The sequence below is a fragment of the Felis catus genome, chromosome F1 (assembly GCF_018350175.1).
Source record: "Felis catus isolate Fca126 chromosome F1, F.catus_Fca126_mat1.0, whole genome shotgun sequence".
Taxonomy (NCBI): Eukaryota; Metazoa; Chordata; class Mammalia; order Carnivora; family Felidae; genus Felis; species Felis catus.
This window is the reverse complement of record NC_058384.1, coordinates 12961172-12988965: the sequence shown is the minus strand read 5'-3', so window position 1 is coordinate 12988965 and position 27794 is coordinate 12961172. Positions and strand designations below refer to the sequence as shown.

At 48.9% G+C, this 27794-nt stretch overlaps 2 protein-coding genes across 16 annotated transcripts in view; one reads left to right on the top strand and one right to left on the bottom strand.

Annotated features, from left to right (window-relative positions):
• PRRX1 (paired related homeobox 1) overlaps positions 1 to 20870 on the bottom strand; it is a 78309-nt gene extending 57439 nt beyond the window's left edge. Inside the window, exon 1 of one of the 4 annotated variants that reach the window (XM_006942687.5) lies at positions 19295 to 20870. In XM_006942687.5, the coding sequence (XP_006942749.1) occupies positions 19295 to 19535 (241 nt within the window). In that variant the 5' untranslated portion in view covers positions 19536 to 20870. The remainder of the gene's footprint in view (positions 1 to 19294) is intronic. The other 3 variants (XM_006942688.5, XM_003999182.6, XM_003999183.6) reach the window with 3 other exon arrangements.
• Positions 1 to 27794, top strand: part of SELP (selectin P) — a 1134746-nt gene that overhangs the window by 222723 nt on the left and 884229 nt on the right. The window lies entirely within an intron of this gene.

Below are 27794 nucleotides of genomic sequence, written 5' to 3'. Positions count from 1 at the left end.
AGACGTCAGTGGCATTCTTAAAGAGGCCATGCAACGTGCCCATGCCATGGAGGGTGACGGGAGAGCACACAGGAGGAGCACCAAATACAGACACTGATGGTCATGGTGGGTGTTGCAGCAGGCTGCCCGGAGATTAAATTCATTTAGGTCTAAAGTTTACCCGGCACTGGTCCTACACCAATAAAGAGGGCAAGACATCCCCTTGCCCCTCACCGCTGAGACGCTTTCTTCCAGAAGCAACACCCCGGCTGCCTCCACCATCACTACAGTTCATCTGCATCATACATTTACCAGCCTTTTGGGGGCTTCCAGGGAACCTAATCACTGCTTGCAACATTGCATCTGGAAAATGAATTTTGGGCTCCAAACAACCAGATCAGACTGTCTGAATCTTTCAAATGTAATCCTATTCTGGGGGCACCTGGGTGGCTCAGTCAGTTGAGCGTCTGACTTCGGCTCAGGTCACGATCTCACGGTTCATGAGTTCGAGCCCTGCATCAGGCTCTGTGCTGACAGCTCAGAGCCTGGAGCCTGCTTCGGATTCTGTGTCTCGCTCTCTCTCTGGCCCTCCCCTGCTCATGCTCTGTCTCTCTCTGTCTCAAAAATAAATTAAAAAACATTTTAAATCCTATTCTCAACTTTAAAAACACACATACAAACAAACGAGCACCACTCATTCCCATAGAGGAAGAGAATTGAACCAGAAATTTTGGATCTGCCTTTTTTTTCCCCTCCATATTCCAATCCAGCATTAGAACTGACACAAATCCAAAGCTCTGTGCCACCTGCGAGGTAAGGTAAGACAGATCCACATACACCTGATTTAATCTTCAACAGACTTGTCAAAAATACATTGCTATTCTTCCAGCTTCATACGATTACAGTTCAGAGGGGCGTGGTGGCATGTCCAAGGTCAGAGGCGTGATCCGAATCAATTCTTCACCTTCAGGAAAGCCCTCTGGTTCACCCGGTTTCTTCTCTCGTACTATCTTCCTACTCACTCTTTCATTCAAGTTCCCCGAGCCCCGTAATTAACCTCAGTTTAGCTGCTCAACTGTCACCGAAATATCCAGTGCCACAGGGGTTTTCTTTGCAAAGATACAATTTCCTGATGGATTATTTGCATGTTTTCACTTATAATCCCAATACATAGTCCAGGACTGCAATCACCGGAGTTCTGTGTTCCACTCAATAAATGTCGCAGAGAAGCCATTGAGCTCAACCAGCTCCTTCCAATTTTCTAGCCACCGGAGGGTAAAGGCGAGGACAATGGAACACAGTGTTCCAGAGGGGTCAAGACAAGTTCTGGTTTTGTCAAGACTACCTTTGAGGCTTCAGGCAAGTTGCTAAGCCTCCTCGGAGCCTCAAAGCCTATTTGTAAATCAGGGCGACAATATCTACCGCTCAACCTTATTCTGAAAATTTAAACAACATAAGTAGTACAAATCACCCAGCACATTACGTGGTCATGTTGGGTGCTCAATAAATCTTAATTTCTTTCCTTTATAAAAGACTTAGGGAATCTTAATTTCCTTCCCTTTTTTTTCCCCTTCTCCCATTGAGAGACCCCCCCACCCAAGGCACTAGATAGGTGGGGTCATTTCTGAGCAATAGGGCCCAACACGATGAAATACGGAGACTAATCCACCTTCCCTTTGCTAACCCAGAAACCTTCTTTGTTATCTGATTGATTCATTTTGTATCCTTACGGGACACTGGGAATAAAACCACATTTTATAGTTCCATTCTCAAAGTCAGTATCACATTCGGGACTGTCTTTCTATAGAAACTCAGAAAACTGCATTCACACTCGGAAGCCCAGCTGTCTTGGGTAACTGTTCCTGCAAAAGGAAAACTCATTGAGAAGGTGAGTCAGCCGGGACAACTTTCAGGACAATCACAGCCGAGGCCAGCATCTGCAAAGGTCTGAAATATGGGATGTTATGACACTTGGTGAATTACTTCTGACGTACTTAATTATGCAACGACAAGATTTGCAGGACCATAACCACACAGTTCCCCTGGGTATGCTGCCAGTGTGCTCCACAAATGATTAAATATAAAATAAACAACAGCTAACTGTGAGTTATGAAGTTGTAATTCCGCCAAGGGGGCTCCAGTGATGTCAGAAACCACCAGAGCAAAGTTCATGTCACCAAAGGATCCCAGATGGGCTCGGAGGCCTGTTACACAGCAGTTGTCTCTGCTGCAGAGAGGGCTCCAAAAAAGCCTTTCTCTTTGCTTTTTGGCCCTTCTCGTCTCTGCAAGCGCCCTCCATTCTTTTTCTCTTCCTCTGAGCTTTCTAAAGCACACAAACCCTGCTTTTCCAAATGAGTTAAATGGTCTGTCATTTAAGAGGCTACTTCTATCGGGGCGCCTGGGTGGCTCAGCCAGTCAAGCATTGGACTTCGGCTCAGGTCATGATCTCGCAGTCGGTGAGTTCGAGCCCCGCATCAGGCTCTGTGCTGACAGCTCAGAGCCTGGAGCCTGCTTCGACTCTGTGTCTCCCTCTCTCTCTGCCCCTTCCCCACTTATGCTGTCTCTCCTTCAAAACTAAACAAATAAACATAAAAAAATATTTTTTTTTAAAGAGGCTATTTCTATTCTCCCCTCCTCCCCATATACACACTCTTTGGAAAGTAATCTATGAATTTACACATACTTCATTAGGAAAAAAAAAAGCTTAATATATAATAGAAAATCCACTTAATACAAAAGCCTTGCAGCATACCCTAAAAGGAGACATTTCAGATGCAGCTTTAGTATATGCCAAGTCTAATACCCCACAGATGGAATATACTTGTATTTAAACAGGGCAAGGTTGGAAAAGTTACATTGAAATTTCAAATACAACCTTCTCACGGCGAGTGTCTGAAAAAGAGGGTAAATTTAAAGACTTGGTGCCTCCACCCAAAAGCTCCTGAATTAAAATTCTGGGAGTAGAGTCCAGCACTCTGTGTTGTAACACCCTCCAGTGATTCTGGTGAGTGCTAATGTTGGAGAACTACAGGTCTGTAACTAATGGCACCCAAGGCTGAGTCTGCACTTGGCTTCTACTCGGTAATGCAAGACCGTATCCGTCTGAAAATCCCACCCCCCGCCCCGAGTTTCTGGCGGGTCCTCAGGGGTGCCTCCAGCATGCTGATGGATAGCCTAGTCAGTTACCATGCGACACCCCACAGTGGTTTTCCTCTGTAGTATGAGTTTATGAAGTTATGCAGCACCTTATCAACCCAGGCTTCGGGGTCTTGTTTAGAAAACGTTGCGATCCATCCTACTCATTGAATGGTTTTTAATAAAATTCTATATACCGACAAAAAAAAACCCACTTGGCTTTTTTCAGACCATGTAGAGAAAGAGTAAGCAAAATTGCATAAACATTGGAAGAAAACTGGGCTTTATCAACCATGAGACAGCAAGGAAGGACTTTGTAAAGAAAAGAGACACACAATACTGAAATACAGCTTCCTAAATGTGGCATACTTTCATCTGAAAACGTACTTAAAACTAAAGTCAAATTGTAAATATTAGTTAGTGTCTGTGTGATAGCGTGCCCTGTCTTTGGCACAAGGTTTTTCTTCTAGAATAAGAGTTGAGAGGGGCGCCTGGGTGGCTCAGTCGGTTGAGCGTCCGACTTCGGCTCAGGTCACGATCTTGCGGTTAGTGAGTTCAAGCCCCGCATCAGGCTCTGTGCTGATGGCTCAGAGCCTGGAGCCTGTTTCAGATTCTGTGTCTCCTTCTCTCTGACCCTCCCCCATTCATGCTCTGTCTCTCTGTCTCAAAAATAAATAAACGTTTAAAAAAATTTAAAAAAAAAAAGAGTTGAGATAGCAATCACCTAAAATTAGCCACAGTTAGGATTTTTACAACCTTCAAGAATCACCTTAGTTTCACCTTAAATGGTGTGTCTTTCTTTCTTTTTTTTTTTATATGTGAAGCATTTAAAACAGTACCAGGCATCTAGTGAGTGCTTCATGCATTCATTTACTCAGTAACTGCTTATTAAAGTCATTTACAATAGGAAAAGCACCATCTGTTCTCTGACGTATAAAACATCTTCCTGTCTGCCCTTGTCTTGAAAACTTTACATACCTGGTTGAAGAGATAAGACTAATGCTTAGGGAGAATTTAGTAACAATGGACCACATGGGACACAATGGACGGCACACACAAAAAGACGTCATTCGACCAATCGGTATTGGTAGAGAACACGGTCTGCATCCGTGTTGTCAAAACTTATGGTATATGAAAATCATCTGCAGTCAAAAGGCACATGTTTGGGAGATGCTGATTCACTGGCTATAGACTGGGATCCTGGAATCTGCATTGGAAGACATTTCAGTTCATTCTGATGAAGAGGAACCAGGCATCATCACCCTTTAAGATATGCAGGGTTCAATTGTAAGCACATTAGAGAAAGAATCCGATTATCTGTTATTTCTCTTTACCTCTTTCCTCTAAATCATTAGAAATGAATAGCATATGGGAGACACATAGAAGGTGGAAATGCAGGAAACAAGGACCAAAGGAAAGTTTTCCTACATGAGGAAGGATTCCGTGTTCTCCAAAGGAGAACAGTAATCCAGCTATCCACACCCCAGAGACTACCTACTACTGTAAAGCACACACAGCATTTTTAGCAAACACACAAACACTTTTCCATATGTCAGAATGGATATTCCTGACAGATCCGTGCTCCTAGTCTCGACTAATACCCACTGAGCATGCTTACAAGCTGACTTGCCTCTCTTTTGCATAAAACGTATGGTAAACTGCTTCTCTAGACCAGCACACAAGTCATGCGACAAACTCATTCAAGTCCCTCACCCCCAGTGACCCGTTTTCTCCCCATGGACCAAGGAGATGCACATCTATTACCAAAGAAGCTCATCTATTACCAAGCATCGTTAATTGTTTGGCAAAAAAACAAAGAGGCCTGGATGCTTTATGATAGAGAAATGCAGTCTGAATACCTTCCGGGTTTCCCATATTTCGAAGCAACACGTCTGAAAGCAGGTCACATATCAAACTGGGGGACAGATGTTTATCCTACTCGCCTGGTTGGGAAATCCAAGTTGGCACAAGAATGGCAACTTCACATATGATCACAGTGTGGCGAGTATTATTCATGCATAAAAAATTAAATAAACCCAAGAAATCTCAGAGGGGTGGGAAGACAGTGCTATGTCAGAGATATTACACTACCGAGAAAATTTAACAGGGCTGGCGTCCAGGAAACCTCGTGGCTGTGTCAGGTCTGGGATGAGAAGTCTTGATGGCTGATGTCCTAAGCATACGTCGTATCTTCTCCATTCAACTCAGTGTCTAAACTGGGGCGAGGCATTTGTCTTCTTTAGTCACCGTTCAGTCCGCGGTGATGGATGAAGCAAGTGGAAATAAAAACGGTTGGGGCCAACTCAAAGTTTAAGAAGATTTAGATTACTGGTTCATGCTGATGAGGAGAAGGGGTGGCCTGAAGGAATGGACCACAGTCCGGGACTTCTGAGCCAGACTCCGGGCTCTGCCGGGCACACATGGTGTGGCTTCTGCCCGTCATTAAAAATCATAAGGCATCAGTTCCTGACCGTAGATCAAAAACATTTGTCTATTTGGTCGCTCGGTAAGGGACATGTTGTAACAGCGTGACTTTTGGAGTATGGGAATATTCCTAGTTTTAACGACATTAAGTGGCCTCCGACATCGATTGGGAAACCACATTGAATACATATCCGAGCCTGGAATGAGTGACACTTGTCAGAGACGTCACAGAAGTGGGAGCAGGAAAAGAGCAAGCATTTATCTGAGTGCCTTCAATGGGATGTGAAATACGGTATTGGGGTCTTTGTTTACGCTACCTCATTATTCCAAGCAACAGACTTGTGTAATAGTTATTAACGCGCCAGGTTTTTAGGTGAGGAAATCGTGACCCAGAGAGGCATCTAAAGTCAAGCAGCAAGTAAATCGTAGAATCGTAATTTAGCACAGAAGTCTCTAAATACAAGGTAAAAGGCTTTGAAACCCCCAATGCCCCTAAATCTGAATGAAAGATTCTTGCTTTTGGAGGGCTGGGCATCAATCTACTGAGACACCTTCTTAGTTTTAGATTTTTGCTTGATGACCTCATTTAGAAAAGTCTCTACTCGATTCCTTATGTTTGATGATAAATTTGGCCCTTTATTCCTCAAGTGCTTTCACAAAGGCAGTATCTTTTGGGGCCTGCTGCATTCCCACGAGGAAGACAGGTACAGTGGTTAACACGTTCCCTTTATAACACAGAATGCGAGCCAGAGGAAATAAACGAGAATTGTGCCGCATGGTCATGTGTTACGAAGTTGGCATGCTAGTCTCCCTATTCGTGACTCAGCATTGTTTCACTGAACTATAATGCATTAACAAGAATTTGGTCGACATCAAAGATGATGAGATAGAATGAAAAAATAAATAAAATGGGATCAAGAGAGAAATCCTCAAGTCACTTAACAGTAGCTTCCTAAAATTCTCTGAGCCAGTTTTCTTACCTGTAAAAGGAAAATAATCATGCTACCCCTACCTGCTTCTTAGGACGGGTTTTATAAAACATAATAGCATGGATATATATGTTCTTGAAGTCTGTGAAGCAAGCTTTCTTTTTTTTTTTTTTTTAATGTTTTTTATTTATTTTTGAGAGGCAGAGAGAGACAGAGCACGTGCAGGGGAGGGGCAGAGAGAGAGGGAGACACACAATTCGAAGCAGGCTCTGGGCTCTGAGCTGTCAGCACAGAGCCCGACGCGGGGCTCGAACCCATGAACCGCGAGATCACGACCTGAGCCGAAGTCGGACGCTCAACCGACTGAGCCACCCAGGTGCCCCACAAGCTTTCTTATTCATATTAATGTTATTAATTCTTTAAGACAAACTAAGACATTAACTTACACAAGTAATCAGGGAAAAGAATTAAATCCTCCCACAGTCAGAGTATATACAGTAATTCAGTTAAAATGATCGTGCTTTAAGGCCTACCCAGGCACATCTGGAATTTCTTGGCTGCTCAAGGTAGCCCTGATTCTCCAAGCCAAAAAGTGCAAAACAGGGCAGAAAACAGATATTCTTACCACCCTGAGAAAGGATAATGTCAGGGCAAAGGCGGGGGGTGGGGGTGGTGGGGGGAACCATACATTTAAATAGAGCTTCATATATTCTGAGTAAAACTGATCACACCCAGAAAAATCTCTTCTTCCCTGAGGGAAGCTAAGAACAGACTTCTAACAGTCAAGTGTACATGGTAGGATTTTCTGTTGCTCTTGACAGAAGGGATTCAGCCTTTGAAATACGTGGAGCAAAACTGCAGATTTCAGTTTCATGATTAATGAACTAAATGACGTCTTATTTCTTAAATGTGTTGAGGATTCATCCTGTGGTCTTCCCTCAAACTTGAGCAGGGCTGCTGAACAGCACATCTGGTTACAGGCAAAGAGCTCTCTGGGTGGTTCTCCTTTCTTCCCTCAGAAAGAGGCAACGCAGGGAACTGCAGAAACTTTTATTGGACAAGTGTGGTTTTTTAATCCTCAAATGTAATGATTATTCTCTGTCCCCCCTTTCCCAGGAGAAGGAGATGCATTATTAAGATATATCTGATTCATATTTTAAAAATTCTGTTCCACATGATTTTACATCACTTTTTAATACTTGCCTTAAAGAAAATATTTGCATGCATCAGGCAAATATTTTAACATCAATTTGCCTGGGAACGATGTTTAAGTATACTTCATAATAACAATTTATATTTTCTCTGTAATTATCACTTTAAGTAAGGGCTGTGGTACTGTAGACTTTCATATACGGATAAATGCGTTATTTTTTTATTTTTATAAGTGCTTCTCCTATCAAAACACACTGCTGTGTGATGAAATGTGTCACTAACTACCTGACCATCATTCTACAAGGTATATAGAGAAATAAATGTGGCCTTCCTCCTCCTATGTTACAAAAGCATGTATGAGTTTTAAAACATTTCAAAGAAACGTCAAGGGGGTTTGTGAATTCGAGCCCCGTGACGGGCTCCGTGCTGACAGCTCAAAGCCTGGAGCCAGCTTCATATTCTGGCTCTCCCTCTCTCTCTGCCCTTCCCCCGCTCATGCTGTCTCAAAAATACATAAACACACAAAAAAATTTTTTTTAAAAAATCCAGATCCAGAGATCTACAATAATAGAAAATGTGCAGTCCTTTAAGACACTTTCTCCCCACCAGTTGTGTGGAGCTCTTCCTTACCAAACTATGTAAAAACTAATTTTTTGAGCAGTAGCCCTCCAACTGTGGTCCCAGAATGCCCTTTAACTACTATGCCGGCTTTTCCAATTTAAAAAAAAATTTTTTTTTTCAACGTTTATTTATTTTTGGGACAGAGAGAGACAGAGCTTGAACGGGGGAGGGGCAGAGAGAGAGGGAGACACAGAATCGGAAACAGGCTCCAGGCTCCGAGCCATCAGCCCAGAGCCCGACGCGGGGCTCGAAATCACGGACCGCGAGATCGTGACCTGGCTGAAGTCGGACGCTTAACCGACTGCACCACCCAGGCGCCCCCGGCTTTTCCAATTTTAAAAGGAGACATGTGCTCATGTCTAGGGAAGGTTCCCCGCTAGAACAGGCAGAAAAGAAACAGCAACTGTTTACTCTGAAGGTCCTCACTGCTGGATGGAAATGGACCCACTGGCACCTGAGGATTCTGGGAAATGACTGTGACGTCAGGGTTCCCACAATCCTTGAGGAGTTGCTGTTTGTTGTGCATGTGCTGGTTGAATTTTTCTGATGAGAGCAAGTGGGTTATATGTTTGTGTATGTTCTGAATGTGGGGGAAACACAATCTTTGAAAATGAGATTAAAAATTCTTCTGTTGGGGCGCCTGGGCGGCTCAGTTGGTTAGGCCTCCGGCTCTTGATTTTGGTTCAGGCCATGATTTCAGGGCCATGGGATGGAGCCCTGCATCTGGCTTCATGTGGGGCTTGGAGCCTGCTAGGGATTCTCTCTCTCTCTCTCTCTCTCTCTCTCTCTGTCTCCCTCTCCCTCTGCCCCTCCCCTACTCTCTCTCTCAACGGAAAACAAAACTGCTCCATTGGTTTAAGAAAAATCAGTAATGGACGACATTAATACAAAATTGTGTAAAAAATAGAAAGGAAATATTTCAACACCAAACTATGAACTGTGTCTACCTCAGGGTGGTGAAACATGGGTGACTTTATTTTCCCATTTAAACTTTTTAGTGTACAATAGAACAGTTTCTAAAATGAGCATGAATTGCACGTTGGTGTTATGCCTATATATATGCGTATGTATATGTATGTGTATATATATATGCATATATATGCATATATGTATGCGCATATATATGTATGTGTGTGTGTATATATATATATATATATATACACATATATATGTATTTTAGGGTTTTTTTTGAGAGCGAGTGAGAGTGAGTGGGGGAAGAGAAGAGAGAGGGGGGAGAGAGAAAGAGAGTATCCCAGCAGACTCCACACTGTCTGTGCAGAGCCCCATGCAAGGCTTGAACTAACAAACCATAAGATCATGACCTGAGCTGAAGCTGGGTGCTTAACCAGACTGAGCCACCATGCTTTATTTCTAAAATCTTACTCTCAGCTAGAGAGTGTAAAACCAGCAGAACCACACTATACAAAAAAGAAAGAAAGAAAGAAAGAAAGAAAGAAAGAAAGAAAGAAAGAAAGAAGAGAAAGAAAAGAAAAGAAAAGAAAAGAAAAGAAAAGAAAAGAAAAGAAAAGAAAAGAAAAGAAAAAGAAATCTATTTACTTACACAGCTTTGCTACATACACTATGGAATATGCCTCCCCACCTCCCTACGAAACTCTCTAATCTTAAGAAAATCCTCAGGGTAAATTAACAATCATAGCTCATTTAGAAAATAATTAAGCAATACTTGTAAAAGTGCCAGTCACTTCTACCAGAAGCGTGGAGGAAAGGGGTTCACTCAGGCCGAAAGGAAGCAGATCAAGGAAAGAGCCTCAAGGAGGGGAGATGGGAGCAGAACCTTGCAAGGGAGCACAGGTGGGTTTGCAAAGAGAGGTGCAGAGAAGGGACATCTCATCAGAAGTGAGAGAAGCAGGAAGGAGACTAGAGGACGTGGGAAATGTCCCAGCCTAACTAGCCCGCTAGGGAAAAGTAGGGGGACAGTTCTGATCTACAGTGAAGGGGCAGGCTGCTGGGACCTGGATGGAAATCCAGAAGGCACTGGTGATTTTAGAAGGTAAACTTGCTCGGATCCCGACATGGATTGGCCAGAGGTGGAAAGGAAGGAGTCAGGGTGAGCCTGTAATTTCTGAGGTTTGCATCCTGGGTTGTGATACAGAAACACAGGAAAAGCTAAAAGGGGATCGACTGGGGAAAGGGAGCGCCATAGTGTCATGTTTTGTTGTTGTTCTGTGATGTTCACGTGGAAATCAGTTGAACAGGGTACTACCTATATGGATGTGCAGTTCCAAGGGGGGCCCTGAAGCTGTAACCCGGGAGTCACTAGTATGCTGACCTATGCTGAAATGGTGAGCCTGGGGGCGATCTCCTAGGCAAACAGTATAAAGTGGGAAGGGAAGTAGAGGGGGCCCAGTGCTTGAGCTGGATTAGAACGGGGGACCCACTAAAGATGGGGAGGTCACCCATTCACTTAAGCATTCCCTGAGCCCAGGCAACAGTTTAGCAGCTGTCCCAGTGGTATGGGACTACTGTGACCCAGACAGGTATTTGGGACAGTAGCCCTGGTGGAAAATGAAAGAAAAGTCACGATGTACACAATTATTTAGTGTCACTTCCCAGTCTGGATTGATGACAATATGTCAATGCCCAGGCATAAAAGTTGAGATTCAATACCTATTTCCACCGGAAGATTCGACTTCATATATTTATGAATCACCTGAAAAAGAAACAAAGCAGTAACCAGTTCCCCAAACCTCTATTTCCGAGAAGTCTCTAAGTACGCTAGTATAAAATGAAATATCAGAGAGAAAAAAATACATGAAAATGCTTGGTTATGTTATAAACCATTGACCTCAACAGACCCTCTCCTTTTCTGAGGATTCTAGAAAGCAGCATTTAGGGGATTTCCAGGGTCTGTAGGCAGGAGTCTTCTGGGCAGCACACATACCTTGGGCAGCCAGTCGGGGCAGCACAGGGCATGAAAAGAAAAGGATGGCTGACGAGGGCAGGAGGCTGGACACTGACTCCCCTACCCCCCACGAGGCCGAGGCCCAGGCCAACTCCACCAAGCCCTTTGCACCCTAGCATGAATCTGTGTGGATAAATACAATGGAGATTGGAGAAAATGGGCTTGTCTGTAAAAATCCCAAGTGCTGGTGAGGCCTTTCAGTTTGCCCCAGAGTCAAGCTGATTAAACTTAGCATGTCCTGGCTCAAACTTTGATTGAGTTGGGCCCCTTGGCCTTTAAGTTGTATATCTGAATCCTCTTTGAAAAGATTTGGCCTCCCCATATACATTTCGAGTGCTGGGAGAGCGCCCATCTGTTTTTATGCTTATTTATAACCACAGCACCTTCCAGCACCGTGAGGTCCTTAAAAATATAATGACATGACTGATGATGAGTAATTAAGTGAATAGGGTGAATGTTCTTACTCTCAGACAAACGTTTGTGGGAAAGCAATTTCCCTTGCGGCCCTGGCCTGGCACTTTTGCTTCTAGTGAACACCCAAGCTCCGATTATCTTGGAAGCTATGTGTGAACCACCACCTCTGCTAAGAAGACAAAGTATTCTTTCTGCCCGTTCGTTCCTTGCTCCCACTGCTGCCTTGCCTTGTTGACCTCCAAGTTCAGGGTGTGGTAGGGAGCCCAGTAGAAAAACCCAAGATTTACAGAAGGGGGTTAAGAATCTTCCTCAAATGTCCTGTAAGCCATTTGCCTAAAAAGGGAGGATGAGGGGAAACCAGGGGTCAGATCTGGGGACGCGCGCGCGCGCACACACGCACACACGCACACACACACACACACACACACACACACACACACACGACTTGGGGTAGCTGTTGTTCTTCCCTTGAGGGAAAGAGGGTTCCGCTAACCCCAGGGCCTGACTCTAGGGTGGCCAGTGTCTGTCCTGCGTGAAGACTGGGGTACAGTGAGGGTGTGTGTCACAGCTCGGCGGCCCCTCCCTAACACGCCAGCCCTCCCCGCTCTCGCTCTCCCATCTGCCCAGGTTTCTTTAAGCACCTGGAGTTGATGTGCAGAAGCATCTCACCCGCCTCCACGGAGACAAAGCCTCTCCTTCCCAGGCTCCATCCCTAGCACCCGCTGACCAGGGGCATCTAGTCCCCCCCACCTTCCTCCCCCTTCCTGGAATCCTGACCACCCTCATGTCAAAGGCAAGAAAGGCAGAACTCCTACCAGCTAACTCCGTGTTTCTGTAAACACGCGTGTATGGCATACATTTATGCAGTCCCTGGAGTGTCTTCGTGACACAGATATTTCCTATCTGTTGCTACTTGCGTAGACGGGTCTTCCAGCTGGTCACTCTGCTGCCAAAGTCCAAGGATTTTGGAAGGCAAGGCCCGTCCCGCCCCGGCCCCGGGGGGAATGCGCCTCCTTTCGGCCGGAGAAGGCAAGCAGGCTCGCGGGTACATCCCGCGGTGCCCAGGGCAGCCGCCTCGCCGCCCTGGGAACTGGGAAGGCGAGGGCGGCGGTGGGGTGGGGGTGTTTGCATCTTTGTTCCGGCCCAGATGAAGAGCAAGAAAATCTAAGCCATTGTCAAGCTCTGTTTCGAAAGTTAAAATCTAATTTCTCTGCTCTATCAACTCCCTCCTCCACCGCCCCCCCCCCCCCAAATGGAGAGCCTGCTGTTCAGGCCGGGTGCGATCTCCATTCCTGCAGAGAAGTTTCCCGAATGGTGTCTCCTCGCCCGCCCGTTAAGAAAATTCCCAGTCGCTTGCAAACAGCTCCAAGCAGACGAAACAGCAACCGGAGGACCTATCCTTGTCCTTTCTAATAACGCGAATCGTGAGGATTCAAATTAAGATGCATTTTTCAGATTCGTTCCTCATTTGAAGCTGAGTCTGGGGGTATCGAGAACGGCAAAAATAAGCCTCAGAGATCTTGGGAATTAGAGCTCCCTCATGACGTGGTGCAGCAAAGAGGCTGGGACATCCAGTACCCGAGGACTGATTTCTGGTCATGACTCTCTTCCTGTATCTGAGAACTGCGGGGCGCAGAACCCTTAAGATTCCGATTGTCCCTGGGCTCTTCTGAGAAGTCACTCGTGTATGTGTGTGATTGATTTGTTCTGACAAGTTTATTTTCTTTCATAAAATTTCCTTCACCAACCACTGGTTGTGTCTTTGTTCCCCACCCCACCCTTAAAGTGACTATCGTCCCTGTAATCAGCTTCCTAGATATTTTTTCAAGAAAAGTGGTTCCAGGGCAAGTGAAATGTAGTGATTTTTTGTTAAGTCTAAAGCTAAAATCGGTAGTTCCTAATTTTCTGTACAACTACTTCCTCCAGGCTGCCTCACTATATTAGACAAAATGACCACGCCAAGAATCTACTAATATTCAGACTACCGTGGAGACATCTTACTCAACAACTTCTACAGGTGGAAAGCAAACCCGCAGACCCCGAACACCGATGACTGTCCCTTCCTCAGATGTCTTGGCAATGCATTTCTGCATTTCCTGGTTTAATAAGAAACAGCATTTAGAGAAAAGAAGGTCGTGGCAGTTTGTTGATATTGTTATTACTGTTTGAGATAGTTTTTAATTGAGTGTTGTTAGCCTGCTCCTGGAGCTGGTGGAAATTACAAGAATCCAAATTCTTGTGGATAAACATTAATGCTGTTGACATAGACATCCTTTCTGTATTGTTGAAAAGGGAGTTAAAGGGAAACCGTTTGGGGTGGTACTCGGTCTGAGTTAAATTAAAACCGAATTCCACCGCAGAGCACCCAATCAGATTACAATGGTGTGCACTCACAGGTAGTTCTGTAAATGTTTGGACACCAAGTGGACACAGGAAGTTAGACCTTATCCAAGTAGCTCCTGTAAATGTCTAATCTCTAGCTCAGAGGAATACTCCAAGAATCCTGTTGGTTGACTTTACGAATTGGCTTGAATAGAGGATGCTGAACCCCCAAGTTTTACTTTTTTTTCCGGGTGGAGTTCTTCCCCAAGAAACTCTTCTACCCCTTGGGGGGGGGGTGGGAAAAAGAAGCAAAACTCAAGACTTATCTCCTTTTCTATAAACACTACTCGCCCTATTTAAAAAAAAAAAAAAGTACCTCCTAGCGCTTCTTCTAGCTCCATCTCTCAAAGACTAAAAAATAAATATATGATTTTAGAACGGCCACGGACAGGAGGCACGCGGGGATCGCCTCGCGCGCACAAGCTCCCAGAGATCTGCGACATCCCGTTACCCTAGTCCCCGAAGCGCCTGCGAAGAAGCCGAGTTCTCTCTGGGCTAGCGGTCAGCTGGGGTGGCGGTCCCGCTGAAGGAGGGAGCAGGTAAGCAGGGTAGAGGGGAGGGATTGTGAAAGAAACGCATTAAAAAAAAATAAAAATCAAACTGACCTCTAGTTGAAATCTACAGATGCCATTTAAAAGTGAAAAAAGGTCTCCGAGGTGGCTGCTGGCCGGGCGCGCAGTCCAAGACCCGGATCTCAGTTTATCGGAGCCAGTGGAGTAGGAAGGTATCTGTGGTTCTGAAGTTGCTGGGGTTCCCCACCCCCCGCAGGGCAGGGGAGCGTATGTGACACCTTGTTCGTTTGGAGATGGTTTATTCACTCGTGTTGTAAAATCTAAAATGACGCCGCTGGGAAGACGAAGGAGCTGCTGGGCCCCTTGCGACCCCCGGTCTAATCTAAGTATGCGGGGGACCCTAAAGTTCACCATGGCAAAATGCACGGGTGCCTGACGCCTAAGATGCGGCAGAGGCGCTCGGGAGTCTTGGAAAGGGCTTCGTCAGATAAATGAATGGTGGAGACACTCGCTCACTGTCTTCTACAGTCGAGGGGTCTGGAGACCCGGCGAGTATTGGCAGTCTGCGGCCTCGGACTGTACAGGCCCGGATCCCTGACCTTCGCACTCCGGGCTGCCCTTCTCCCCAGGGCGGGTGAAAGTCACCAGACTGTCAAATTCTCCAAAATATTAAGAGAAGGAGGCCATCCAGCGCCCTGCTCCTGCCTGTCAGATAAACAGGATTTGCCACCTCTCCTCTGGACTTGACCTGCGACCATAGGGGCTCCGTGACCTGTCTTGATTCTGGATTTCACTGCCTCCTATAAAGAGAAAAAAAATCTCCAGGCTACCTTTAAAATTATATATTTCCTTGGCTCCTCTTTGAATCAAGATCACTGAGGCCCAAATTCAGAGTGCCAGCACCAGCTCCAGGGCCCCAGGGTGGTGCCGCAAAAATTTCTGGCGCCCTGGGCGTTACAAATGCTGAAACTCCAGGGAAATTGATATTCTGATGTGAATTCCAACTAGGGAGCACCCTAGAGAACATTCCCGCTCCCCTGGGCGTACCTCGTGCGGGGAGGAGCCGGCGGAGCGGGGCCCAGGGAGTGTGGCCGGCGACTCCTTCGCGCCGCGTTTACACCTCTCCCTTTGTGACAAATCGATTTCCCGCGCCGCTGTTCTGCATTTGCATCCCGCCGAGGCCCGGGGCCCAGCTGCGCCCGGTGCACACTTAGCACCGGCTTGGGACTGTGTGCGTGTGTGCACGCGTGTCTAATTGACTTTCCGTCTACCTTTTTATGACTACATGTGTTTCCAACAAAAGGTCTTATTAGGACAATCTGGTTTCACTAATTTAGAGGTTGGGAACGTGGAAGGCAGGCGCTTTTTTTTTTTTTTTAAGAGTTTGCAGAAGTTCAGATTAAGAAATGACAGCGGGATGCACCGTGGTCCTAGGAGTAGGTCTGCCTATTTTTATGACCTGTTCCTCTTTCCTCTCCCTGGCTTCCCCTGTTCCACCCCCTTCACACTCCACACTGCCCCATTAGCCACTGGATTCCTAACTGTTAAAGAACCATTTCTTTAACACTTGAGGCGTTTGAACCCAGAAGTCTGAGAAATTTACTGGGCTGGGGAAATCAGTAAGAGGGAAAAGAAATCATTCTACAGAGAAGAAAGTGCAATGAATATCAACCGAGGAGGAAACAGAATTGTGCTGAGGAGTGACAGAGATCAGTGAGGTCTTACTAAGGTCGGCCCAGGTTATAACTGGAGAATTTGCAATATCGTTGTAAATGAAACCTTTTTCACTCACGGGAGCTGAAAAGAATATTTAGGAAGAACAGGTTTCTATGTCACTGAGAGAGTAAACCTGGGTCTTCTACACGTGCCCCATCCCTCTGAAGATTGTGGCTTCCCACTTTGGGGTAGACTGCCAGCAGGCTGCAAAGGGGCACCTGATTCTTGGGGTCATTCTCCGTCCCTTTCAGGCTCCAGAGCCCAGCTTTAGTCGTCTGCCTGAAGACTCCTCTCTTCTCTGACTCGCCCTGGGAGCCTCACTGTCCACTGCCCACTGGAAGCCCAGCAGGGCCCAGTGGGGGGCCCGACTCGAGCAGCTCACGACAGCTTCCTTCGAGACCCCTGATGGCGGACCCAAGGACTGAGGACAAGGGTCCTCCTGAACACTATCACCCCACTCACCAGACCTTCCTATTCTCATCTCAGAGATGAGTGAGGAGCTTGAGGAAACAGGGCTTCTAAAAGCAACAACTGTTTGTTGGAAGAATAGGCCCCAGTCATCTCCAGAAAGCCAGGCCTTGTTGTATTTCTCTGCTACTTTTTAGCCCCAAGTGTCGGTCACTTTGTCCCCATCAGCGCGGTCTGCATTTCTGCTACCTTCTTCCAGAACCGTCTGTCCACCATCCTTCCTTAAACAGCCTCTCTTTGGCTGGCACCCGAGCCTCAGTTTCCTCTCGGGGGCCTACTCCCCACCAGGCCTGTCGTTACTCCTTGAAACTCAGAGATGCGTTCAAGAATCAAGGGGGCGGGTTCCCGAAGTTCGCATCCCCTTCCCTCCGGACACACGGTCCCCAACTTCGCCCGCTGCCCTTTTTGTGTCCTCCCGCACCACGGCGGACGCCACGTGCGCCGCGCGACCTCTGGCCACGCCAGGTCTGGGTCTCACAGGAGCCACCACCGCGCGCCACCTACACCTCAGGCGTTTCCCAGGCGGCCTCCACAGTCCAGAGTCGTTCCATTCGCACCAGGAGGCCACCAGGAACCCGAGCTCCCTTCTCGTGGCGTTCCCTCGGCAGCCCTCCAGCCCTCTTGTATCCGGCGCCCATCGAGGCCGACGCGGGCCCCGGACTCGCTGTGACCACCGGCCTTGGGCCTGCTTTTCACATCCCTCTGCTTGTTTTAGGGGTAAAGACACACTGGTTGGTCTCGCCCGCCCCATCCTGGTCTTTTCACGCAGCCGTTTCTTCACGACCGTGTTTTCGCTTGTGGGTCCAGCCTCCAGTTCTCCGAACAGCGATACACGTGGCGATTAATAATTAACCAGGGCGAAAGGAGAACCGCGGAAGGTGCGGAATCAGAGAAGCTGGGCGATTCGGCAGCCTAGTCTCCCCGTGCTTTGCATATTTAAATTTTCCCTAGCGAAACGTTTAAAAAACAATCACATTCCGCCGCGCTTACTCTTGGAGCTCCAAGTGGGTACGCCAGCAATTAACTCCTGCTGCGGACGCGTGCAGCGCGAGCAACCCCCCTCCCTTCCACCCCTTCCAGGCTCCAATATCTTCAAGAGAGCCTCCGCCGCTGTGCCCAGCCATTGCCCGGGACTTGGGGACACCGGGTGTTCATTCCTCAGAGCTGGCCTTCTTTCTGTAGTAACAGAGCAGGCCACATTTCCATCAGCCTGAACTCCCCGTCGCCCTCTGCCTCTGGGAATACGTAGGGTGGATCGACCCCAGTTCGATTTGGGCTGAAAAACGCGGAGGGGATCCTAGGCCTGGACCCAGGAAGCTGGGCGAGGGGCAGGCGGCCTGCCCGAGCAAGGGGCTTCCCCTGCCGCCTGCTTCTTTGCAGCCCTTTGCCCGGGCCTTGCTTCCAGCTGTCTCTGGGTCCTGTTTGCTTTGTCTATTTCCCGAGAGTCTGATATTGGCTTTTTTTTTTTTTTTTTTTTTTTTTTTTTTTTTTTTTTTAAATCATGGAATGCCGGCGGGTCTCCTGTGTCTACAGGTTCCCAATTTGAAGACCAAATAAATAATGACACGGAAAGGAATTAGCTTCATTTAAAAACTTCCAGCCAAGTTGAGACCCTTGAAATCTCAAAAAGGAAATATCAAGCCCCATGTCACCTGGGATGAGCCAGGTGACAGGTCTGTTACAGACCCCAGAACGCAGGGATACGTTTGGGGTCACCTTTTAAGGCATGGTTAATGAGGCCAGCGACATATCCACGGAGACGCGGTGTATCAGTAGGGAAGGATGGGGAAGGGAGACTGTACGGGGACTTTTCTCGAGGTCTTAGGGCCAATAGGGAGAGCTCCTCGAATGTGACACTAGGCTCGGCTTTGGGGCCCGCGCTTCCCCTGCGCATCTGTCGGGTGTGGGACCGTGCGGGCCGGGAGCTCGGGTTTCACCCCAAAGGACACTCCCTCTGCTTCGCCGAGTCTTCCCCAGGCACAGGCCTTTGATTCCGCCGGGGGTCTCGAACCCAACCGCAGGTGGAGGGCGGCCACCGCCGGGCACAGAGAGCGGCTGGGCCGCTGGGGCTGGGCGCTCCAAGCGGCCCCTCCCGCACGCCCCGGCCTCGGGAGCCCCGCGCGCGGGGGCCGCGCGAGTGTCGCCGCTGTGCGCCGTGCCCTCCTCCTCCTCTGCCCCGCCTGCCTCCGAACCCGCGCTCGCGACCCGGGAGGAGCCCCCCCGACCCGGCTCGGCGCCTTTAACCTTCCGCCTTCCCGAACAGGGCAGGCTCCCCGCCTTTACACCCCTCGGGGACCCTTCCCCAGCCAGCCCGGTTGCCCCCCGTCGCCGCGCGCGCCCCGGACTGAGGGGCGGCCCAGTGGGTTTCAGAGACCGTCGGCGGCGGGCAGAGTCCCCGACCCCGACCTCGGGGCCTCTCCCTGCAGCGGCCGCCTGGGCTACGCCCTCGGCAGAGCCCTCCTTTCCTCCCCGTCTGTGACCGGCCCTTCCTCCGGCCACTGCCACCACCTCTCCTCGCCCCCTCTCTCCCCTGGTCCTGGCGGGCTGCAGGCGCCCGGCCGGGACCCCCAGCGTCCCCAACCCCCCACCCCCACCCCGTCCCGGACACACACTCCCGCGGGCATGCGCCCCTCACTCACTGTCCTGCTGCGGGGTGTCGCTGCCGCTGGTGAGTCCCGGCGACTCCAGTAGGCTCCGGCCGGCCTCGCCCACGCTCTCGTCCGCCTGCGCCGCCACCATGTCCCCGGCTTCCTCCAGGTCTAGCAGGTGACTGACGGAGAAGTTCTTTTTCGCCTGCAGGGTGTCGAGGTTGCCCGGGCTGTCCAAGCGGCCGCCCAGCGCCGGTTGCCGCTCCAGAACGTGCCCGTAGCTGGAGGTCATGGTCTCCCCCTCCGATCCCACCCACCCCCCTCTTCCCGCTCGAATCAACACCAAACGCTGTGGGCGCGAGGGGGGAGAGGAGCCGAGTGGGGAAGAGAGAGGGGGGAGTGGAGAGAGAGTGAGTGAGAGAGAGAGAGAGAGAGAGAGAGAGAGAGAGAGAGAGAAGGAGGGGAAAGACAAAAAAAAATGGGAAAGAGGGCGGGGGACCCCCTTCTGCGGAGCAGAGTTCTGCACCAACAGCCTTCGACAGCCTCGGTTGCTTTCCTGAGGCCAAGTCCGGCGCGGTCCAAGGAGATAATCCACACCAAAAAAATAAAATTAAAAAGTCACCCTATGTTCAAGTCAGGAGAAAAAAATTCCTTCCAGCTCTCCAAAAGCGTCCACACGCACACACTAAAAATAATAATAAGGGGAGGCCAGCAGGGCGGGGGAGTTAGGCAAACAGAAGAAGAGAGAAGAAGGGGTGGGAGAGAAGAATCAAAGTGGGTTTTTTTTTTCAAGGTTAAAAAAGTTATTCCCAGGCAAGAGTTCAAGCACCAACAGAAGAAGGCTTGTTCCAGCTTTAAAACATCTTCAAGAAAACGTGTTCCCCCTCTCTGCACTCCTGTGGATTCTCAGGAGTGACTAAAGTTTCAGGAGGAGAGGGTGATGTCTTGCAGATGTATTGGAGAGCAGGATTCTCACTTTACTTTTCGTAAGAAGAAAAAAAAGGGCTTCAAGAGTCCGAAGGAGGGTGGTGGTGGGTTTCCCCCCTTTCCCTTCTCTCTCTCCCCCTCTTCTTGCTGAACTCCTTTTTCCTTCTCAGTTGGATCAAGAAGCTCTCTGGCACTTCAAAAGGCACAAACTGGCATGCAGAGGAGGCTTTGTAGGGAATACAAGAAAATTGGAGACCCCTGGGAGGGCAGATCTCGACTTAATAGGAGCCTGTAATTACGTGGCAAAGCCTTTGTGCGGTGCCTGACGTTTTACAGACCCCCTTTCTCCATCACAATCTCCTTCTTCCTCCTTTCCCTCGGACCAAAAAACAGTCTGATTAAGAAAACCCCCTTTGCCAACATCTGAGCAAGAGAGAAAGAGAGAGGGAGGGAGCCAGAGAGGGAGGAGGGAGCGAAAAGGGAGGGAAGAGAAAGCGAGAGAGCCCCTTTGGATTTTTTAAGTAAAGGTCTAATTATCATTCCCCTGCAATAGTATCACGGGGAGGAAAGACAAACTGAAACCCACAGTCACTTCAAACGGACTGATTATTTTGCTTGGGCATTAACTCCTCCAGATTTGTTTAAGATCTTGTTGGAAAAGCTCATTTGCATGTTTTGATAACAGCTGCGGGGAAACTTGTTGGAAAAAAATCCACAACTATCTCAATCAAATTTTCTTCTCTCTCTCTGCCTTTTTTTTTTTTTTTTTTTTTTTTTTTTTTTTTTTTTTTTTTTTTTTTTTAGCGTTTCCTGCAGTTCTAACAGTTTTTGGGAGTGGGGGTGGGGGAGTGTCTGAGAGAGAATGAAGGAGAGAGCAAGCAAATTAAAGCTACGTTTGGCTCCGTAGAGACAGCCTCTTAAATAATGTAATAAACTAACAGGAGCGATAATAGTGGGAGGCTCTCCCACGCTTCTTCCGCGAACCAAAGGCAGGTTAGGGGAGATCTAGAAGGCGCCGAATCGGTTCGAGTCTCTCGCCGCTAGGAATCCCGGGGCCAGGGCAGTGGGAAATTTACATATTTATTTAGCCGGAGGAAAGGACTCTGCGAGTGTAGCATAATTGCTCTCGCCTCCCCCCACCCTGGCCAATTTCGTAACCTCTTTGGTGCGGCCAAGGTCGCTTCCCCAGGCGACGACGCTAAGCCGGGAGGGTCGCGTTGCCCAGATGCTCGGAAGGCAGGGGCACTCCTGGAGCGAGCGGCCGGCCGGGCGAGGCTCCTGCTTAGTTCAGGGTCCGGCCCGGGTGCCTGGGCGGGCGGCGGGGGGCGGGGGAGGGGTGGTAAGAGGAAGGACGCGGAGGGATAGAGGAACCCCCAAGTCTACGGATAATGCTCTGCCGTCTGTCTGCTGAGCCCTGACTTGACAAGGAACAGAGAGGTGCTGAGGGATTTTTTTCATGACCTGTTGGAATTTGGTAACAGCTTTAATAGTCTCATTAGAAATGAGTTACTATATGACGAGTAAGTAAAATATTAAGTGCTTATTTGTGGCATTTTATGTGCTTCAAATACACACACACACACACACACACACACACACACTTTCCCACTGCCTTGATTACTAGACTTCCCCCCCCCCCCTTTTTTTTCCTCCTCCTATAGCCGAGAGGCTCTACTGGAGAGAAAGAGGGGTCCGAGTGTGTGTAAATGCTTTCTGGGCTCCAAACGGCCATAGTTAGCCCAGAACTCCCAGCCCTGATCTGGGAAAAGAACATTTGATGCCATCAAAGGGCTGCAGATTGAAACCAGATGTGCTCGCCTCGGTTCTTTCCATGCATTTAATTAAGGAGCCGGGATGGAGGAGACTTTTTCATCATTAGTCCACCCACTGCCCCCTCCTATTTCCATCCCCTCGCCCTCCCCCGCCCCAACCCGGCCCGCGCGCACCCCCGACCGGGAGCCCAAAGCCCCGCCAGCGCCGCGCGGTGCGCCGCGCGGGTCGCTGCGTCTCCCCAGCGGTCGGGGCTCCAAGCAGTAAACATCTGTCCGCGTCTGGGCCCGTGCGAGCGGCGCGGCGGGGCTAGCGGGACGCCGGTGGGAGGCGGACGCGCACCCGGGTGGGCCCGCAGCGAGTGCGGGCGCCGCGCCGGACGCCCTCCGCGGGGATTTCCAGCACCGCAGCCTCTGGGAGCCCAGGCCGAGCGCTTCACGTGGCACTGCCACCCGCTCGCTCGAACGGACGCGACTCGGTCGCGCAGAGGTTTCCCCCAGACGTCCTGCTGGATGAGCTTAGGGGGAAAGGCCGAGGGGCCGTCTCCCCCTTCCCCGCACGCCGAGCGCGAGGCACTGCTGGGTTTGTTCCCGCAGCCGGGGGCAGCCTCGCCCGCTCTCCCTTAGCCTGCTCAGACCCGGAACGGGCCCGGGCCTCTCCCGCCTTCTCCGCCCTCATTTACAGTTGAATTTCACGTTTCTTTCCGTCCTGACACTGACCGAACTGCCCTTTGGGACAAAGGGCTGGGTAAGAGGCCGTGGGGCTTCTGACGACCCCCCGGAACGTGCTGCTGCCCCTGGAGACCGACCCAGCGATCTGTCAGTCGAGGAAGATCGCCCTTCGGAGAAAATTGCCTTGTCCCTGGTACGCGGTCGGGCGGTCTGGTTACTGACCGAGAGGTAGCGACGGGGGAGATCAGGGATGGGTCGTTGGAAACAGAGTCGGAAGTCTCCACTTCTACTCCCCCGTGTTCTCGGGAGGGATCAGGCACTCCCTTAACATCATCCACTTGTCATTCGTGTAATAATGTCAACCAGTCCTACCACTACCAACGAGGATGCTAACGGCTTCCACAAAAACATCAGACACATTTGCTTAACATTTGCGGACTAAATACGTGTATGTGTGTATATGTTATATTATATGGAAGTTTCGATGCACAACATTTCCCTAAAATGTCTCCGGGAGTGAGAGCTCGAATACCGCCGCCTGCGTGGGGCTCGCTCAGCGCTGGCGAAGCGGCCCCTGCAGGGGCTCCGGAGGCCCGAGTCTGGGAGCCCTGCTCCAGCAATTGGGGTGGCCTTTGAGGACCTTGGTGAGGGAGTGGGGGCAGGGTCCAGAAACTGGAACTTGGGAAAGAGAGATGCCAGTGTTGGGACAGGGATTCCAGGCAGGAGGCAGGGTCCCCGTCTCGCACACCCAGAGCGCTTTTTCTGGAATCCTGCGGAGGAGGCCGCGGGAGAGAAGGCTCGCGGCGCTCTTCAGCCCTCCCGAAGGCAGCTCCTTCCCAGGGCATCCCGTAGGCCGCCGTGGCAGGGGTCAAGCCCCAGAATCCCCCAGCCTCCGCCCCAAATCACCGCAGGGAGTCGGGGCTGCAGGGTGGGCTAGAAGAAGGAGCGGGCAGGATCCCCAAGAAAGCAAATCCCCGAGGCATAGAGCCTGCAGAATTGATATTTTTTTTTACTTGTTTACACCTTTTTAGTTTTTTTCTCCCCCCCCCCTTTTTTTTCTATTAACAATTGCTAGTGGATTGGATCCACATCCTGATTATGTTTACATACATTTGTAATTTGCTGAGATTCTGGATTTGCTGGATCGTAATTAAAAGCCATCGGGATAACCCTACAGGGAGACTCAAGACTGACTGGAGAGCGCAGTTCGCCCAAGTGAAATGGTGAAAAGCACGGGTTCGTGCCGCCAGCCGGCCACGCCGGAGAAGGCTCTCTGGGACCCTCAGAGCCAGCGCCGCCAGGGGCTCTCTTTTAGGCACACAGAGGTGGGCAGGAGAATGCCTTTCCAGAGCACCCAAGGTCGCAGCCTGGCCTCCCCTTGCTGTCCAGGCGCCAGGCCTTGTTCACTAGAGGGGTGGAGGGAGGGGAAAATTGGTGGATCAAAGTTCTCTGGGCTCAGGTTGCAGGAATCAGAAGGGCCAAGCACCTCTAGAATTCAAGAAGGACCATCTGGCAGAAAGATGTCAGAAGAAGGGAAGCTGTGGCCGGGAGCACATGCCCATCTCAGCAAGCAGGCAGCAGGCCTGGCCTGGGAATTTAGAAGGCCCCAGAGAACGCTGTGGCCTGTTTAGTTCCTTAATCACTACTTTGCTTTCCCCCTGTGATTTCCTTTTGGGAAGACTTGGAAGGAGAGCATTTCGAACTCACAATCTCTGAACGTGTGTAGATCTTTCCTTGGCTTTCACTTTGACTTCCATCCATCCATCAATCTTTATTAAAATTCTGAAGCGCTGGGTGATGCAGCTAAACAGAACCCTCTTCCACATGATCCTTCCGGCATCTGAGCGCGCCTTTGCAACCCTTCCTTCTGCCCCGCCCTGTTTGAAAACTAACTCCTGTTTCTGGATTCCTCCATAAGCAAGTGGGAGTAAAGCTGAGACTAGCAGGAAACATGACGAGAGATCAGACCATGGTAGGAAGGAGGTTTGGTTTCTAGCCACGTGCCCTTGGGTGGTCCTATTCATAGGCAGGTTTGGTACTGATCACTGTCCAGGGTTTCCCTGGCACGGGGAACTGGCAGAACACTGCCTCATCTGGCTAGCAGAATGTCCCCCACCCTAAGCATTTCTCCCCCTGAGGTGGGAACCAGGAGTTGCACTCCCCGATGTGTTAATAAGCTGATGTGGTAATCACATGTGACAGGTCACAGGTCCCACGACACATAAACAAGACAATACCACCCTCATGCAAATAATACGCTTTGGGGGTAGAAATGTTCTCCTGCTCCTGGTTGACAATCTAATGTATTATATATTCATAGGTGATGAAACAGGGGAAGAAAATGAGATGCAAGATCGATTCCACAGTGATGTCATATTTTAATGTTTCTGAGAAGAAGGCTCTCTGCCAGATTTGAAAGAAACTCTCCTTTGCCCTCCCAATTCTGGTTCTTATAACCATACGTGGCATTTTAGGAACATCCCATGCATTGGGTGAATGCTCTCTACCCACACCCACCTCCATCCAATAGCCCTATTGAATTATTTTGAAATTTTGCAAGAATGAAAGAAAATAGGACTAAAAACACATTTCCAAAATAGGACGAAAAACACATACCCATAAGATGGATAATGTGTCCATCCTACTCCAGGCTGGGGGACCCAATATATTCCCATTTCACCACTGGATACTAGCTTTGCATGCACCGTTGGGCCATCTTCAACTAAAGATATCTGTAATCTGGGGGCACCTGGGTGGCTCAGTTGGTTGAGCATCTGACTTCGGCTCAGGTCATGATCTCAGTTCATGAGTTCGAGCCCTGAGTGGGGCTCTGTGCTGACAGCTCAGAGCCTGGAGGCTGCTTTGGGGTCTCTGTCTCCCACACTAGAGCGCGCAGGCGCTCTCTCTCTCTCTCTCTCTGCCCCTCCCCCGCTCTCTCTCTCTCTCTCTCTCTCTCTCTCTCTCTCCCCAAAATAAATACACATTAAAATTTTTTTAAAAAGATATCTGTAATCTGTAATCACATTGGCAAGTGCAATGAATATTCTCAGACCTCAGTTTGTTAAATGCCTCAGCTGTAATTGACAGTATCGAACACTCTCGTTTTGAAATTTCTTCTCCTGGCCCTCTGCTTCTCTGAGCACTTCTTGGTCTTTATAGAGTACTCCTTTGCTTTAGCTTACTCCTTAAATATTAATATTCTCCGGAGTCCTGCCTTTTGTCTTCACTGTCCTTTCCATTAAACAGGTTGTTACTATAAGATCTCATAGATTTTCATGTGCTAGCTGCCTCTTGTTTGACAGTGAGTCTAATATCTAAATCTTAAGCTTTCTCATCTACTGACGGTTACCTGGGGCAAATTGAGCAAGTTACTTAATTCTCTACGCCTCAGTTTACTCATCTTTCCAATAGGGCTAATCATGGCCCCTACCGGCATATATTTGCAAGCATTAAATGAGAATGTATGCAAGCCATTTAACACAGTGCTCAGCATATAGTCAGCCCTGAAAGAAAAAATTACTGTCTTCTTGCTGACATTCATTCATTCATTTATTCATCCCGGAACCTTAAACTCAACATGTCCAAAACTAAACTGACCTAATCGTTCCATGCTTCTCCTCTTTCCCCAGTAGGAAACCAAGGAATTACCCCAAATTCCTGCCTCTTTGACACCAACTCTGGCTTATCCAGGCAGTCACTAAGGTCGGCCTATTTTATCTAGCTGGCATCAAATCTGTCACCAAATAGTCACCAAGTGATTGTTGCATTGGTACTGAAGACTAAGTCATACTGGAGCGAACGAACAGGCGACATTACGTGCGAATGCATAGCTATGGTTATTATAGAGTGTTCACCTGACATAAAACATAACAACTCGTCAGGATGCCTTGCCAAATGCCCTCGGAGGAAATATGAATGTGCAGGTACTCTACCTTCTCTCTCCTGAGGAACTCAAGCCCTTCTCGCCAGGCGAATTCAGAGGGACCACACATGGCTGTTGGGAACATTAAGAAAACAAAAGCAAAGTGCCTTACCATAGTCGTTATTCGACAAACGTGAATTTCCTTCCTCTGCTCTTTCCCTTAGGCTCAGATGGCCGGGGCTTCAGGTAGCTCCGGGCACCACTGAGAAACAGGAGGCTAAATTCCTGCTATCTTCCTATTTTAGAAAAATCCTTTAAGGACAGGCATACGCATGTGACTAAGAAGCTGAAAACCGGGAAGGGTTCTAGGCAGGCAGCAGCACACAGCGCTGCCAGGGAAACCATTGCTGACCCTTCATTCCTGCGCCAGAACAGCTAAAGCCTGCTGGTTTTTTGTATCACACTCTGAGAACCAGAGAACCTGCGTGCTCGCTGGATTCTTGGCCCCGCACGAGACATCTGAGCTGAGGTCCCAGGCTGGCTTGCTGCCTCTGCGGGCTCCCCAACTTCTGGGCCCTGGAGCTCTGTTTCTAAGCCAAGCAAAAGTGAGGTGGACTCTTACAGGATAGGTACAAAATGCTTTGGGCCCGGCTAAGTTTGGCTGATTTGAAACCCGTAAGGCCCTTCAGCTGACTTGAGTGCTTATTTATAGCATACCCAGTGGGTGTGCCGCTTTGGATAACCTTCTTTGGCTTGCTGCTTTCATAAATCTGGAGCCAAGCATGGCCCATTCTCCACCTGCTTTCTTCTTTGGAGCCCTTGCACAAACCCCTACTCCCAGACGGGGCTCTCTCTTCTCCTCTCCCGTTGTCCCCTCTGCCTCTAACAGTGGCCCATATGTAAACAAACTGGCTGTGTCTTCTATTGGCCAGTTACACTTGTTAGGTTAGGTGTATATATATTATCTTCTTTTTTTTCTATTTTTTATCATATCTATTTTTTTTTATCACGCCTTATTTTAAGTTTACGGTAAACAGTAGCAACACATTTCGGTGACATTTTTTTTTTCTGGCTCACCTCAAAAGGGTACCGTGAGATAGCAGGTGTGTGAAGAACTTAATATAAAAGGTATGACTGTAGATAAGGCCAGCTGTAGCTACCAATACCTCTAGTTGTCACATTTTCCTGACACTCTTGTCTCATTTTCATCACTACAGAAGGAAGAATTGATAGAGCGGGATTTATGAATTTTTGAATTTTAAAGTCTGAAATAATGTATTATTTCAACACTTTGCAGCTCAGGACCCATTCACTTAAAGTC